Source organism: Giraffa tippelskirchi, chromosome 1 (genome assembly GCF_054371585.1).
Source record: "Giraffa tippelskirchi isolate mGirTip1 chromosome 1, T2T-mGirTip1v1.2.pri, whole genome shotgun sequence".
Taxonomy (NCBI): Eukaryota; Metazoa; Chordata; class Mammalia; order Artiodactyla; family Giraffidae; genus Giraffa; species Giraffa tippelskirchi.
This window is the reverse complement of record NC_137275.1, coordinates 4356128-4371297: the sequence shown is the minus strand read 5'-3', so window position 1 is coordinate 4371297 and position 15170 is coordinate 4356128. Positions and strand designations below refer to the sequence as shown.

The window sequence follows — 15170 nt, the reverse complement described above, 5'->3', positions numbered from 1 at the left end:
AGAGCAGCAGCAAGAGTCTCCGTTATGCCTCCAGGAGTCTGCAGTCCAGGAGGGGAAGGCGTCCCTCGTGACAGGCAGCAGTGCCGTGGGGGTCAGGGGCTCTGACGAGCGGAGGGCGTGAGGGCCCAGCCCACCTGCGCCAGACGCTGTGCCCTCTATTGCCACCACCCCCCTACCTAATGCCCGCAGTGACATTCACCCCCTGCTGGGACGGCTCAGGGCACGTGGGCCCAGAGCATGGGCTACCCGCCCCAGATCCCCGTGTGAGGGCCAGAGCCGGAGTTCCTTCCACCGCCATGCACTTCCCGACCAGAAAGGAGGACCACGACAGTCGTGTCCCTGCTGGGCTCTCTGGGGCAGGGCGTCTCTTCATTTCCTCTTGCTTTTGTGACGCGAATAACAAGAGCTGGCTGTGGCCGAGGGCACCGTTCCGGGCTCTGTTTGCAGCTCCGGACTCCGGTCTCTTCATCAGAAGCAGGAGTGTTCAGTGAGGATTTAAAGCAGCGAGCGTTTACCCAACTTTCATCTCCTGAAGAATTACTGACCATTACATCTCCTGCCACAGACGTTTCCGATAAGGCTTTCCAGAGAGTGTTCACGTCTTCCCTCTTTACTGTTTCCTTCATCCATCACATGTTTGTTATGAGCCGACTCTGTCTGGGCACCGTTCTAGGTGCTGGGTGTAAAGGATCAGAGAGAGATGCACCTCCTGCCTCCGTGGAGGTACATTCCGTGAGCAGTGGGAAGCTCTGCGTACGTTAGAACGCCTGTGCCACGGGAAGGCAGAGCGGACGAGCACGTGGAGGGACGGGGGTGCCCGGAGCAGTGTGCCGCAGTGAACCCCCGAGTCAGGGTAGGCCTCCGTGCCGAGGCGCCGTTGAAGAGAGATGTCCAGGTAGCAAGCGAGCCCGGAGTGGCCTGGAGGGGAGGGAGCGGAGCTGAGACAGAGGTGCCGATCGTCCAGGGCTGTGCTCCGTACTGTTCTCCGTCTCCTCCAGCCTGTCTTCATTCTTTTCATTCTCAGCCATGGCAGAAGGTGAATTAATACATTAAACAGACATTATTCAAGCAAGGCCTCCTGGTCATCTTTGGCATGCAGTCTTCAACGCTGGAAATAGCTAAGTGGAAAGATGTCATAACGTAATGCATATGCACTGACCACGTATTCAGTGTAAACCAGGAGGAATAAGTCCTCGCCATTGGAATTGACACTCGAATGAAGGATGCAGAAGAAAAACTTAAAGACGATGGCAGAAACTGCACAACCCAACTAACGGTGGTCTCAGCAGGGCCACGGGAGCGGTGTGCTGGACCATCAGGGTCTCCAGCCAGGAAGGGAGCTTTTCTTAAGGCCAGCGGACGTGGCATCCCCCCTCTTTGCCAGCCCTCCTCCTGGAGGGGTACCCGTCAGCAAGATGCGGCTCCTGCACTCGCACTCACTGTCCGGTCGGTTTGTGTCTGCCTCATCTCCTCCTGTCCACGCTGACCCAGCCACCTGTCTGTCCCTTGATGCCCTCCAGCCTGCTCTTCCTCACCTGCCCTGTCCATCCTGATGAGTCCTCTCCCTTTTCTTACTCTTTACCCCACACCCCAAATCCCAGGAAAGGATTAAAAGATAAGCGGTCCAGCTGCACCCACCTGAATAAACACTCGATCGTTCCACAGCCGCCCCGGGAGTTTCTCTTTCTCAGGTAGGAGCTGGTTCCCTTCAAATCCGTTGCCCCTCAGTAGTGCCTTGGGTGATGGAGACACGTTTATCTAGGGAGCCGTCCTTAGCATTGAGGATCTGCATGCAGACAGGTGTGCCGTGCAGACAAGGCCAGGGCTTTCCAGAGAGGCCTTCCAGTGCTGTGAGCTGCATGCCTGACGCAGGAATCATCACCTCGAATTAACCGCAGACCTGGCACATTGCTGGCTTCATTTGCATTAACCCCAGCCTCTTCGGTGCAGTTGACCTGGGCATCTGTTTGTCTAATAGCTTAACTAATCGTTATTGTTAGAATAAGCTGCAAGAGAAAATGCTGAAGGTGAACTGACTGCTCTGGGTAGACAGAACAAAATTCTCTTCAGTTTCTGATTGAGGAGTATTTCTGGAAAGTTAAATGAAAATCAAGATCTGACATATATTTCCCATTTAGTTTAATAAACACATTCCTCAGTCAAAAAAGTTTTTGATAAGGTGATTTACATTGTTTAGAATAAAAAAAAATCCTATCAGGGAATTGAAGATCATTGATTGCTGAAACAGATCAGGTTTTAAACTTGACCGTGTGATGAAAAACAAAGGTCTGTGCAGCGTTTATAGGGCGTGTGCATCGATCCAGCAGACCTTTGTTGAGGCTGTGAGGGGTGGTGGGAGGTGCGGAGATGCAGAGATGCCCAAAGCGGGCCTCACCCTGGAGGGCCTGGTGTCAGGCCGAGCAGGAAAGGAGCGGGGGGCGGGGTTGCCCTGTCCGCAGCACACCGGGGTGCACTCATGGTGGCCACGGCTGGCCCCGCCCCATCTTCTAAGGACCACTTGCTTGGGCCCTCCTTGATCACACGTGATGGCCACGTTGCACCTAGCCCTCGCCGCCCAGGATGGTGGGGGTGTCCTGCTGGAGCGCGAGAGCTCTGCAGGTGAAGGGTGGGGCCTGGGGTTGGACTTGGTCCCCCTCCCCGGCGTGGGCCTTCCACTGTGCCCGGCCGGGGGGCCTGCACAGGCTGCAGGGTCTCTCCTGTGCTCCGGAGTCCCGCCCTCCTCTTGTTTGCACGTCCGTTTCCTGTTTTGAACCTGAATGACTGTCCATTTGGGTATTTGGTTTTAGTCTCAGCTTCCGTCTGGTTCTCACTGAAGCAGATCACTGCTGTAAAGACCATTAGGCTGGTATTGCTTGACTCCCTGCTGCCTGAGTGCGTTAAGGAGAAGAGAATCCTCCCCACACTTGGGGGGGGGGCTCAGGGCCACCGCACTAGCTCTGCTCTTCCAAAATCTAGAAACGTGCTTTCCTTGAGGCTATTTCCTGTTGTGTTTGTCTTGTGATAATCTTGTTGTATTTTTCGTATTCCATTTCCAGTATCAGTGCTTTTTTTAAGAAAAACTTCCTTTATGTGCTGTCAACATGGCTTTTTTTTTGTTGTTCACCTTGTCTAGTAGAACAGTGAAAGTCACTCAGTCATGTCCCAACTCTTTGCGACCCCATGGGCTATACAGTCCATGGAATTCTCCAGGCCAGGATACTGGAGTGAGTAGCCTTTCCCTTCTCCAGGGGGTCTTCCCAACCCAGGGATCAAACCCAGGTCTCCCACACTGCAGGCAGATTCTTTACCAGCTGAGCCCACATTGCAGGCAGATTCTTTACCAGCTGAGCCACCAGGGAAGCCCAAGAATACTGGAGTGGGTAGCCTTTCCCTTCTCCAGTGGATCTTCTCGACCCAGGAATTGAACCAGGGTCTCTTGCATTGCAGGCGAATTCTTTACCAATTGAGCTATCAGGGAAGCCAGTAAAATGGTAAAAAATAAATCATCAATTAAAAAAATCCTGAGTTTGCTGTCAGTAGTTACTAATGCCTGAATTTTCCATTTTATCTTGAAAATTTGTAAACTTGGTCTGTGTTTGGTTTAATCTAAGCAGTTCCCTGTATTGAACACTGATGTGCATGGAATGAACCGAAGTCAAGAGAAACAAACCTGGTGGGAAAAAGCCTTGTACTCGCCTCTTTTCCCTGCCTCGGAGTGTGAAGGTAAGGAGACCTAACGTGACCCCTCACCCGCTCAGATCTCTTAACTCCTTAAAGAGCAGTCTGTTCCTTTTGCTGTGAATATAGGTCCAGAAGCATTTTGTGTGGCAAGTGTTGGTCAGGGCCAACTGGGAACACTAGGTGTGCGCGGGCTGGACCCCGCTCTTACACCCCAACAGCCTAGGGCGGGGCAGCCCGTGGAGACACATAAGCCCCCCAGCGAGAGGGGCAAAGGCGGGAGGGTCGGTGGGAATCAGGGGTCCCCCCGGGCCCAGGCAAGTCTGGAGAGACCAGCAGCGGACAAGCCTAGCTGGTCAGCAGGCTCACGAGTTCTGCCGCATTAGGTGGAGTTTGAACAGGGAGGAGAGGGCCACTTACAAGAGCTCACGTTGGAGGGTGTCAGGTCGGGTGCGTTTCTTTTTTTAAAGCAATTCTAGCAACAGAATTGGAGTAGTGAAGGAATGGGAAGGCTGGAGGGCACCTGCCGGGGCTCCTGGGCTCTTGCCATGGTCTGGGGTGACAAGATAAAGGCACCTGTGAGGGTAGGAGAGCAGAGAACAGCCCCAGGGGGCTGTGCGGAGGAGGCCAGAGTTTGCTGAGTGACTTCCCGTGACAGCAAGCCGTGGGAGGGCGCTAGGGCAGACCAGGGAGAGGGACACGGGGGCAGACTGGGGAATGGCTTCTCGTCCATGAACCTCCCAGGGAGGGCCTCCTCGGAAGCGATAACAGCCTGGGTCTGCCATTCTGGGGCAGGTGAGAACTGAGGAGGCAGCCGAGCGGTCAGCTCAGCAGGCTGACCCTGTGCAGCCTGCCGTGGTCGCCTGGGCTCCGCCGGCTGCAGCGCTGGTCTCGCGGTCTCTCCGCTCAGAGCCCTGGGAGGAACTCGGGCTCTGGTTGGCATTTGCATGTTCACATGTGTGTCCCGTCTCCCCTCCCTGCCCGCGGGGCAGTGCCCTCATGGCCCGGCCTCAGCCGACCGGGGACCTGGGGTTGTCGGCGTCTCCTCTCTGCCCTGTGGGCACAGAAACAGCTCCCCACCCCTGCTGGCCTCCTTCCTCGAGGGTCGTGAGGGCAGCAGAGTCTTCCTTTCCAGCATCTTTTTTATGTAACAGCCTCTGTTGAAGGCCGGCTCCTCTGCCATTAGCTAATATTTAGCCGCTTTTCATTATTTCCAAGGTGCTTCAGTCTTTACAGCCCCCACAAAAAGCCTGGTTTTGCCTCAGATGGCACACCCAGAACTAGCCGTTCAGCCCAGGCCTGCATGCAGGCTGTAGCCCTGAGGTCCAAGCGTGCTCTCTCTCCAGCGACCTCTGCACACGGCGCCCGGGAGATGCGGGGACAATAGGAGTGCAGGCTGGACCCTGACCTGAGTCCTGTCGGTGCCCTGGCTGAGCGGGTCCCAGCTGCGGTCACGGGAAACATGGGCGAGGAGGGCCAGGGGGCCCCCACACCCAGGAGGTGCCCGTCCGGGGTGGGGCAGGGCGGGGGTGGCACGGGGGTAACTCCCAAGCACCCTGGGTTGGGCTTCATCCCTGGGCCGTGGGGGTGTCTTGGTGACCTCGGCTCAGTTTCCTGTCACTAGCGAGGCAGCCGCTCCAGCTCTTGGCCTCTGGTTTCTGTGCCGTGCCTTGTAGGTGCTGCACGCGGCTCATGGCACACGGAGCTCTTTGTAATTGCGGTGTGGCGTGCAGGAACATTCTCAGTGGACAAGCACGGTAGGCAGGCTTTCAGATGACCTGCCGCTCACAGCTACCCCTGGTGGTTGCCAGGTGGTGATGTCACGAAGCCTGGTTCTTCCAGACTGGGGTGGGGGTGGGGGGGCGCAATCTCAGGAGAAGCTCAGCCCAGAGAGCAGGTGGCCTCTCACGCACTCAGCAGCCAGGCCTGCCGACTCTCCTCGCTCCTGAGGGTTCTGACACCCCTCACGCCTCATAAGAAGCCTGCGCAGTTCTGAGTCAGGGCCCGACCCGGGAGCCCCAGCCTCCCTGTGGGGGAGGAGGAGGATCATCCCTTTTTCTGAGCGAGTCGGGAGACGGAGGCCCTGGACGGCGGCGGCACAGCCCCGGAGCAGCGAAGGAGCCCCCTTTGCCCTGCTGTGCATCCACACGCACGCTGCTTTGGCAAAGCCTTCTCGCACTCTCAGCTCATGCCAGGCACTGTTCTGGGTGCTGGAAACACAGGGACCCCAGAGGATCAGCACCCAAGCGTTGACAGCCGGGACTACCTGCAGGCAAGGTCCACGCAGGGGCCTTGGCAGGCGGCGTGTGACAGCAGAGACCATGTGCGGACAGAGGTCCACGCAGGGGCACTGGCCAGGTGGGAGCAGGAGTGCACTTGCTGTGCCCAGGGCGCCCGGCCACAAGGACCCTGTGGACTGTGTGCCTCTGCTGGGCTGTCACAAGCTTCCGTCTGCAGGGCTCATGCACTGGGTTTGAAGAGTGTCCCTGTTCTTTTGGTCTTAGAGAGAGGGCCCTGCAGGGACTCGGTGCAGGTGACAGTTAAGGGTTCAGCAGACAGAGGTGAGCTGGAACCCAGTGCTTCCTTCACCAGCTGCTAGACCTTGGGCAGTGACAGGCCTTTCTGTGTCTCTGCGGTCTGTATTTGTAAAAAGAGGCTGAAAGTGATGGCTCTCTTAGAGAATAGTTGTGAAGACTAAAATGCCCAGAACTGGCCTGGCCCATGGTCACCAGGGACATGGGGACCATGAAGAACCCTGACAGCAGTCAGCAATGCCATTTCCTGATGCCCATGGCATCCACTGACCCCTTCTGTCCGCATAGAACCCCTAAAGCAGGAAGAGAATGGGGCAGCGGTGGGGTTGGGGGAAACCCGCTCCATCTACTGGCACGTCCCAGCCAAGGACATAGTCACCTTCCCACCTCATCCAAGGGGTAGCCAAGTGCTGTGGGGTGTGGGGAGGATGAGAGCTTGGCAGGCGAGCCGAGAAAAACTGATGGCCCAGGCCGGGTGCTGGGTTCCTGCCTCGGTGGAGCCGGGGCGTCTTAACCAGCTGTCCCAAGGCGGTGGGCCCAAGGCCAGGGCTGTGGGTAGCAGCGCTCGAGAAGATGTTTATCATGTGTGCCAGCCTTGAACTTAAGGCTGCGCACCCGTCTTAACTTGCACAGAAATCTCTCTAGAGATGAGAGCACTGGGGCTCTTTCAGTAATTTGCCTCCAGTTACAGCACAGTTAAGTAGAATCCTCCCGAGTTAGCTGACAACCTGTCTCATCACAGAGCCTGGGGTTTCTCATGAACCCACACCGGGGAGGTTGAGGGCCCCAGGCTGTCGGAACTGAAGGTTGCGGAGAGTAGAGCCTTTCGTAGGATGGCCAAACAGGGCACGCGGGCCCTCCCCCGGGGGTGGCGGGCGGGTGCGGTCCTCGAGCTGGCCCTGCCGCCGTGGGCCCCACGGGTCCTGTCTGATCGCGCAGTAACTGCCAGCCGCCAGATGCTGACGCACGTGACGTCAGGCCCCCTCCCCTGCACCCTTCCCACAGAGCAAAGGCGCCTAGGGGCTGATCTGGGTTAAAGTGGGCTGGGGAGCCCCTCCAGAAATGGCTGAGACCAGAGCCTGCCCCAGACCCAAGGGCGGCCAAGTCTCAGGCGGGGCCTGGGGCTCCAGGCTGGTCTTAAGGCTCCCCAGGTGATCTGCACGCGAAAGCAGGGTTGAGAACCACGGGACTAGATGACTCGTACTTGTTGCCTTCGAGTTCCAGCGTTCAGTCCCGAGCCCTCCCCAGTCCGGCCCTCCTCTTCCTCCTCCCTGTTCTCAGATGGCTTAGTTTGGTGCTGAGCTGAGGACGAACAGAGAGGCTGTTGCCCTGCTCTGTTCTCTTCGTCACCCCCTCCTCTCATCTGAGATGCGTTTGTCCCCTTGTTCCAGGAACGTGTTCATGGTGCGTCATCCGTCTCCCTCCACACCACGTCCACCCCCGGGGCCTTGCGGGCCTTTTTTATCCTGTGTTCCCAGGACCTGTCACTTAGAGATATGAGTGTGTTGTTGAGAGAGTGTCTCATGGTGGGATTAACAAGACTGTGAGGTTATGCTGGCCTTTTTTTTTTTTTTTAAACTCCATGAGCAAGTCATTAGAAGCATTTTTTAAAACTGGCCTAACATTTTCCTGGCGCACACCTGGCTGGCTGATGCTGACCATGTCTGCTTTTAGTGATCTGACTGTTCAGCAAAAAAAAATGAAACAAGAGTGGTACGTTTCATGACTGTGTCTTAATGAAATCTCCCCCCCTTTCCCTCTTTTCCCTTCTCCATTCAAAATGATTTAAGAATGTTATACAAATGCCAAGGGAGAGAATGGTATAGAAGAGTATCCAGATGTTAAAGAAATGCCCAGTAATGAAGAGCGTCTGTTAGATTTTAATAGGGTAAGTGGACTGTCCTCCTCCTTACTACTAACTTGCAGTGGCCGCCAGCGCCCCGCACAACCCGCGAGTTTCGCGGCTGCCTCCCCCGTCACCGAGCTCTGCGGCTGCGACCCTTTGGTCTGCCTCGCCTCCCACTCACTGCCAAGGCCTCCCCACCCTCCTTCTCCTTCCAGTCCATCCCTCCCTGCTGCCAGAGCGTGTTTGCCCCACACACGGCTGACCCTGTGGTTCCCCCTTAAGATGCTCGGGTGGACACCCTTTCCGTCTTTCAAAATGCGCAGCAGGAAGGAGCCCCTCCACTCACCCCCGAGTGTGCCCTGCCCGCCCCTCGCCCCTGTACAGCTCCGCTGTGGCCCTGCAGCAGCTGAACGCACTGTGTGTCCACCAGCCCAAGCTCTTTGGGGGCCCAGCTGAGGGAGGGCCCAGACCTCGCCTGGTTAGGCAGGCTGCTGAATGAGTCGAAAGGGGCCTCTCTGGCTTCTCGGCGTGATTCGTCAGTGTCAGTCGAAGTCTTGTGAAAGTTCCCCCTCAGCCTCCACTGAGCGCCCCGGTGGTCTTTGTGTTCCTGGACCTGCTGGACTTAATGCATCAAGACAGGCGTCTGGGGCGTCCCCAGCGTTCTCTGCATCCAGCTCCGTGACTGTTCTGCCCCCAACCGCCACCCCAGCTTCCGTCCCGAGACCTCCTCGCTCTTGGTCCCTCTTCCTCCTTACCTCCGCACGCAGTCCGCAGTCCGTGTGCCCGTCCCGCCCACCCACCTCTCAGCTAACCCCAGTCCTCCGGCCTCTCCTGCCTCCACCATTCACACTGCCCCCCCCAACCTTGCCGCACCGCTGCGTGGGCTTCGCCACGGGCTTCCTGCTTCCACCTGCCCCTCCACCCCCCAACAGTCTCTCTCACACCACAAGGCACAACAGCAGCACTTTGTTACCTCACTCAGTCACCCAGGAGGCGGGTGCTGTTGTGCCAGACTGCAGACGAGAAAACTAAAGGCCCGGAAAGATTCTGAGGGGCTTCCCCGGTGACTCAGGAGGTAAAGAACCCGCCTGCCGAGCAGGAGACGCAGGTTCAATCCTGAGTCGGGAAGATTCCCCCCGACCCCCGGAGGAGGGCACGGCAACCCACTCCAGTATCCTTGCCTGGAGAATCCCGTGGACAGAGGAGCCTGGGGCGGGGGGCAAGGGGAGGGGGACTCCAGTCCAGGGGTCTCAGAGAGTCCAACATGACCGAGCACACAGGAGCACAGATTTTCCCAACACGCCTCTGACGTCGCGCAGCCAGAGCCTGCGTGTCGGCCCAAGCCGTGCCCTCAGCCCCCCACCGCTGAGCGCGATGTCCTTTTGCCCTTGAGCACGGACCGGATGCACTCTCCCTGCCAGGCCTTTGTGTCTGCCCTTGCGCGCCGCTCTGCCCCCACGTCCTCTGCTTCCCCGTTGGCGTGGCAGTCTTTTCTGTGCTCCTTTCTCCAGAGGGGCTCAACCAGGGACAGTACTGCCATCTGGAGATGTGGGTGGGGGCGGGTGCTTGGGGAGGGGGTGGGGGCGTTGCTAAGCCCCTATGACTGGCAGGGCATCGCTAGTTACTGTAGTAAGTAGGGGGTGCTGGTTACCACCAGGGAGGAGCTCTGCTAGCCACTAGGGCAGGTGGGAGGGGAGGCTTGTTAGTTACTATGACTGAGGGGCGTTGCTCATCACTGGGGGAGCGAGAGGAATTACCCAGTCACTGTCGGGGGAGGGGGAGGTGGCTAATGAACCATGCCGGGTGCAGGGAAGCATTGCTGGCTTCTGAGACTGGGGAGGGACCACACCTGCAGCCTGTGTCCCGAGGGCCAGAGATGGTGCCCATCTGCTGGGTGGGGGGCAGTCCCACACAACCAAGAGTGTCTCTAAAAGGTCCCCCATGCCAGTGGGCCCCTAGTTCAGAATCACAGCCCCCAGGGTCCCTGCCAGCTCTGCTTTTTCTGTGGCCCAGCTCTCTTAGCATTTCCTCAAAAGAACTGCTCTCCCCGCTGCTCCTGTCGGGAGCCCCATCAGCGTCCCCTGCCAGCTCCAGCTGGTCAGCGTAGCGGGAAGCTGGGAGGGGTGTGGGTGGATCGGTCTGCTTGCTGTCCGCCCCTGGAATGGGAGCCGCAGGAGGGCGAGGCCGCGCTCAGAGACTCCAGAGGGCGGGAACGTGGAGAATCAGGGTCTGGGGTCCTTAACAGGTCAGGAGAGAGAGCTTGTTCGTTTTGCTTTCAAACAGGAAAACTTCAGAGTTTGGTAACTCTCCACCGGAACGGATCAACAGTTTGTTCCCTAACCTCTGTATGTGAATAGAGAGTCTCCCCGGCCCCTCCTGCGGCCTTTCGAAAACGCGTCCCTTGTCCCTCTCCCCCCAGGTGTCTTCTGTTTATGAAGCGAGGTGCACGGCAGACCCGGACGCCGGAGCCCGGCCCAACGGCTTCCACAGCGCGCCGCGCTCCAGCGCCGGCTCCGCCGCGGACGACTCGGGCTCCGAAGGTGGAGGCGAGTGGGCGGACCCCCGCGAGGAGGAGCTCTTTTCCCGGACTCATCTCTAGCCCCGCCCCCCGCAGAGCAGTCCAAGTTATTTTTTAAAATTGCTATGTGAGGGGGAAAGTACCCTTTTGTGAGACCTGTTAATCTAAAACAACAACTTAGGTTTCTTCTTCTTCGATTAACTGGTTCAGATCGGTAATTATCTTTCTCTTCTTGCTTATTTTAGAGTTGAGGACAGCTGTCCTGTTGCAGATTTTCTTTCTTTTTTCCCTTCTTCCACGCTGTTAACATTCTTGGCTCTGAACTAGACTAGAACGGGTGTGCATGTGCTCGTCTTAGAAGCATCACTGCCTTCCGCGTCCCCTCGCTGCCGCAGCCCCCCCTCCGGCCGCAGCCCGTCACCGCCCCCCTTGCTAGCATTGCAGCGTCAGCGCCCACTTCCACTCCTCAGAGACTCTGGCTCCGGGGACACGCAGCCTCTGTCCTCTCCGAACTGGGCTGTGAACGCTTACCCCTGCAGCGGGTCAGTGCCTGTCTCTGGAGGCCAGAGGACAGCCCGGGTGACTCATTCCCCGTCTCCATTCAGTAAAAATCTCATGTACATTTAACATAGGAACTGCAAGGGTGTGCTTTTAGAGACTTAACAAAAATACTGTGTTTTCTATCTTAGGATCCTTCCCCTAGAGTACATACCATGGACAGTGCCATGGTCGGTGACCTCCTCACTAGCTGAGGCAGCCAAGGACTTGGAGGAATGGGGTGGCGCGTGAGGCCAGGTGGGTGGCAGCCGGGGCAGCGCACCCCAGCCCGCTCTCACGTCGCAGTTTCTTTGCCCCCAGACACCGGTCAGGGTTGTTTGCGGTGAGTCTTGCAAAACTCGGTGAGGACCTGAGTTGCGGGTGAGATTCTTGCGGTGACCGACATGGAATCAAAGTCCCCCCAGAATTTGAGACTGTAAACGTCTGATCTGCAACAAAGGCCACCTCACGACCCCAAAGAGACCTTGGCTGCAGCAGCTGGCTGCTCTTGTGGCTCTGACTTAGCATAGCTTAGATCTCATTTTGTGTTTGAGAGAATGTTCTGGGCAAGTTCCGTGTGTGGCGGGTCGGGGAGCAGAGTCCTGGTTCTCCCATACCCGTGTGAGGGCTCCACGGGGCCCGCCTGCCCGTGTCGTCGGGAAGCCAGGGCTTGGTCCGTCTTGTCCAGGCCCATCCGTTTCACGACGGTCACTTCCTTAAGCTTTCACGCCGCCGTGCAACAGGCTGAAGTTAGAAGGAGCAATATTTGCAAAGCCTAAATGTTTAAAGTTACTTTTCTTTTTTTAACCGACGTGTGAGATCAGTTGAGCGTGTCCGTAACGTCGGTAAGTCTTAACTGGATGAGACAGCTCCACCACTGATGCTGGCGGGCACTAGCCACATAAAACGTACTAGCTGGGAGCTGAGCTGGCCGAGAATACGTGGTTTGCTTCAAGCATTGGGTTTCGTTGCCTTGCCTTCATGATGACACAGGAAACTCCCTCCAGGGCCGTGGAGTCACCCCCTACCCCCACCCCGGCACGCTCTGTCCTCACTGTGGGAAACCTGATGGGCCGTGGGGTTTGGTCTCACCACACGTCAGGGTTTGTTTTTATACAGCACATCTTTGACACTTTAAAGTGGGTTTGTGTGTGTGTGTGTGCGCGTGTGTAAGGTTTTTATGTTGCTGTTATTTATTTACAAACTTTATAAGGGTTTATGTATTTTTCTTTCTTCCAGAGCTTCCTAAAAATTGATTAGCATCTGCACTGAAATATAATTTTTAACAGCAAAGGCAAAAAAGAATTGGAAGTTGTAAAATTCCTAAAAAAAAAAAATCACTACAGTGACGATCATCCTAGAAATCGTTGCTCCTGTAGCCGAGACCAAATAAATAGATTTCAGACACAACCTTTAGCTCGGTGATTTCGGACAGCTGCTTTTTTTTTTTTTTTTATCATGAAAAGGCTCCAGGTGGTCACGGTGCAGACCTCCTCGCACTGGTGGGAAGGCGACGCACCTCCCACGGGGAACGGGAATGGATTGCAAGTGGGCGAGGGAGTGACCAGATTACGTATTTATTTGTTTTCATAGATAAGTGGCTGAAGCCCAGAGGCTCTCAGCTGCAGAGTTGAAAGTTGTGGTTTTCAGTTTTGTAAGTGAGTGATCACAAAGAAAAAGCATCTCTTTAAAAAGTTGGCAAAACGCTGAAACGCACTGTGGTATGAAGCGCGTTGCACATCTTAGCACTGAAGCACCAGTTTCCCATTCCTGGGCTGAGATTCTTTTCCCGTGGTTGTATCGTTCTGATTTCACGTACACCAGAGTAACCGGTTTTTTTTTTTGTTTTGTTTTCTTGTGGAGTTAACACCAAATAAAAAAGTTAAAAAGCCGTTGGTTGTCTTTGTTTATCGCAGCAAAGATTCTTTTATAAAAGAACACCAGCCTCCTCTTAGCAACTTACAGACCAGAAATCATGTTGATACTCACTTACGTAACAAATCACCTTTCGTAACGCCCACTTACATAACACCCACAGGTGTTGATTTCTGCAAAGATCACCCTGAGTCAATAATGTGTTAAATTCCAGATGAAGGTTATTTAGCTCTTCCTATTGGCACTGTTGAAAGTGCTGGCATCTGCTTTGCTGGAGAAGAAAGTGGGTGGGGCCTTGCTGAGAAAAGAACCTACCCCACTCCGGCAGCCCCCATTCCCACCCCTAGGAACTACTGCTTGAATCCTGCTGAGAAAAGAGCCTACCTCCCTCCCCACTCCCACCCCTAGGAACAGTACTGCCTGAATCTTGCAAAGAACACAGCTTTTTGTCCTGTGGTGGTAGAAAAAGCTTAGTCTTTTTGTTCGGGGGTGGGGGGGAATGTGTATTTATATTAACATAATGACTGTACATTTCAAGAAAGCAATGTATTATTTTAAAAGTATAAAGGAAAACTCATCCATACCTCCATCACCCTGAGAGGATAGCTTCTAACCTTTATGCAAAACACCTTCCTAGACAGCTGAGTGTGTTTGTGGGTGTACGTGGCTAGAGGGACATTTACAGTAAGGGCTGTAGTACACTTGCTCTTCTGTAGCTTCAGAAATAGGTTTTTCCGCAAGATATCTTCTCATTGTCAGTAATGATCTGCGTCACTTTTACAGCTTATGATTCGATTATATGGATTTAATAAGTTCTGCCAACATGGAGAAAGTTCCCCTCATGTTTGTTCAGTACCCTAAGTCGCTTTTCTCTGTTGACGACCTTTAACCACGGGCCTCCTTGGGCAGCGGCTCTGGAAGGCCAGTTCCAGCCCTCGGGAGGCCTGCCGCTGGATGGATGTCCACACGGACGCACGGTCCCATGGACCTGTGTGTGAGCCAAGACATCCTTTTCTCTCAGCATCCGTACGTGAGCACTCGCCTTCCATCAGCAAGAGGGTTTGAGTTGTGTTCGGCCTGTCCTTCTGGCTTTTGGGATGTGCAGGCATGTTTTTACACACTTCCCAAGTAGTGCAGTGGTCAAGAATCTGCCTGCCAATGCAGGAGACACAAGAGACTCAGGTTCGAAACCTGAGTCAGGAAGATCCCCTGGAGTAAGAAATGGCAACCGTCTCCAGTATTCTTGCCTGGAGAATCCCATGGGTAGAGGAGCCTACGGTCCATGGGGTTCCAATGAGTCGGACACGACTGAAGTGGCTTAGCATACATACATACATCTCCCTCTGAAGAGGCTAGAGCTGCTCTCCCACGTTTATAGACAGTAGATCTCTGAAGCATGCATCTTGCAGACAAGCTAAAGGGGTCAGCCTCACTTTCCCAGCCAGCCGACCATCCGCCTCAGCCCCGCTTTCTGCGAAGTCCATAAGCAGCCCGATTTGAGAGGACATCTGTAAGGGGAAGCCTAGGGCCCGGCTCTTAGAGCAGCTCCTGGTACCAGGTAAGCCCCCAAGCGCTGACTTGCAGACAAAGCATCGGATGGTATTGTTTCGGCATGCCCCCATCACCTTCGCCGGCTGGACCGTACCTCTTCCTCCGTTTGGCCCCGGCACGGGCTGGGTGGTCAGTGTGGTGGCGAGTGGCTGCCGCATGGAGGCAGGACCAGAGGCCGGCAGTGCAGCAGGGGCCGTGTGTCCCTGGAGACGGGAGGTATCCCAGGAGCTTGCCCTCCGCTGTGTCCAGGGCTTCTCTCGTCGGTCACATCCCGGCACAGGTGTGTGCCTTACGGCCACACCAGCCATCAGCTCCACCCTTTCACTGTGGTTCTACAAAGTATCATGAGCTCCACAAGGGCACCCACCTGCCGAAGCGGGGCGGGGGGCGCCCTGTGCACAGTAACTGGTCACATGGAGACTGTTTCTGTCCCCAGGAATTGAGGCATCACAGCTAAGTGGATGGCGAAGGTGTGACGGCTCCTGTGTGGGTGTGTGCCTGCAGTGCTGGGGTTCAGTCGGTACCACTGCAGGTGCCACCCCGGCGGCCCTGGCATGTGGGCTGAGTGGCTGAGACGGGGGCCTGGAGGCCAGCTCATCTGCACAGCGGTCTGGTAGAGGGGGAGGCGGGG

The 15170-nt window shown here is 55.9% G+C and overlaps 1 protein-coding gene and 1 long non-coding RNA gene across 26 annotated transcripts in view; one reads left to right on the top strand and one right to left on the bottom strand.

Moving 5' to 3' along the window:
• KIAA0232 (KIAA0232 ortholog) overlaps positions 1–13005 on the top strand; it is an 80745-nt gene extending 67740 nt beyond the window's left edge. For 11 of the 25 annotated variants that reach the window (XM_081584379.1, XM_081583240.1, XM_081583332.1 and 8 more), the window contains 3 exons: positions 3615–3723; positions 8003–8100; positions 10478–13005. In XM_081584379.1, coding sequence (XP_081440505.1) covers positions 3615–3723; positions 8003–8100; positions 10478–10657 — 387 coding nt within the window. In that variant the 3' untranslated portion in view covers positions 10658–13005. Of the gene's footprint in view, positions 1–3611; positions 3724–8002; positions 8101–10477 lie in introns of all 25 variants that reach the window. The other 14 variants (XM_081584195.1, XM_081582909.1, XM_081582983.1 and 11 more) reach the window with 5 other exon arrangements.
• Positions 8073–10537, bottom strand: LOC145543465 (uncharacterized). Its single transcript, XR_014080731.1, has 3 exons — positions 9240–10537; positions 9032–9146; positions 8073–8679 (listed from the first exon to the last, which is right to left on the bottom strand). It is a non-coding gene; the product is annotated as an uncharacterized LOC145543465 (long non-coding RNA).
• Positions 13006–15170: the final 2165 nt, after the last annotated feature.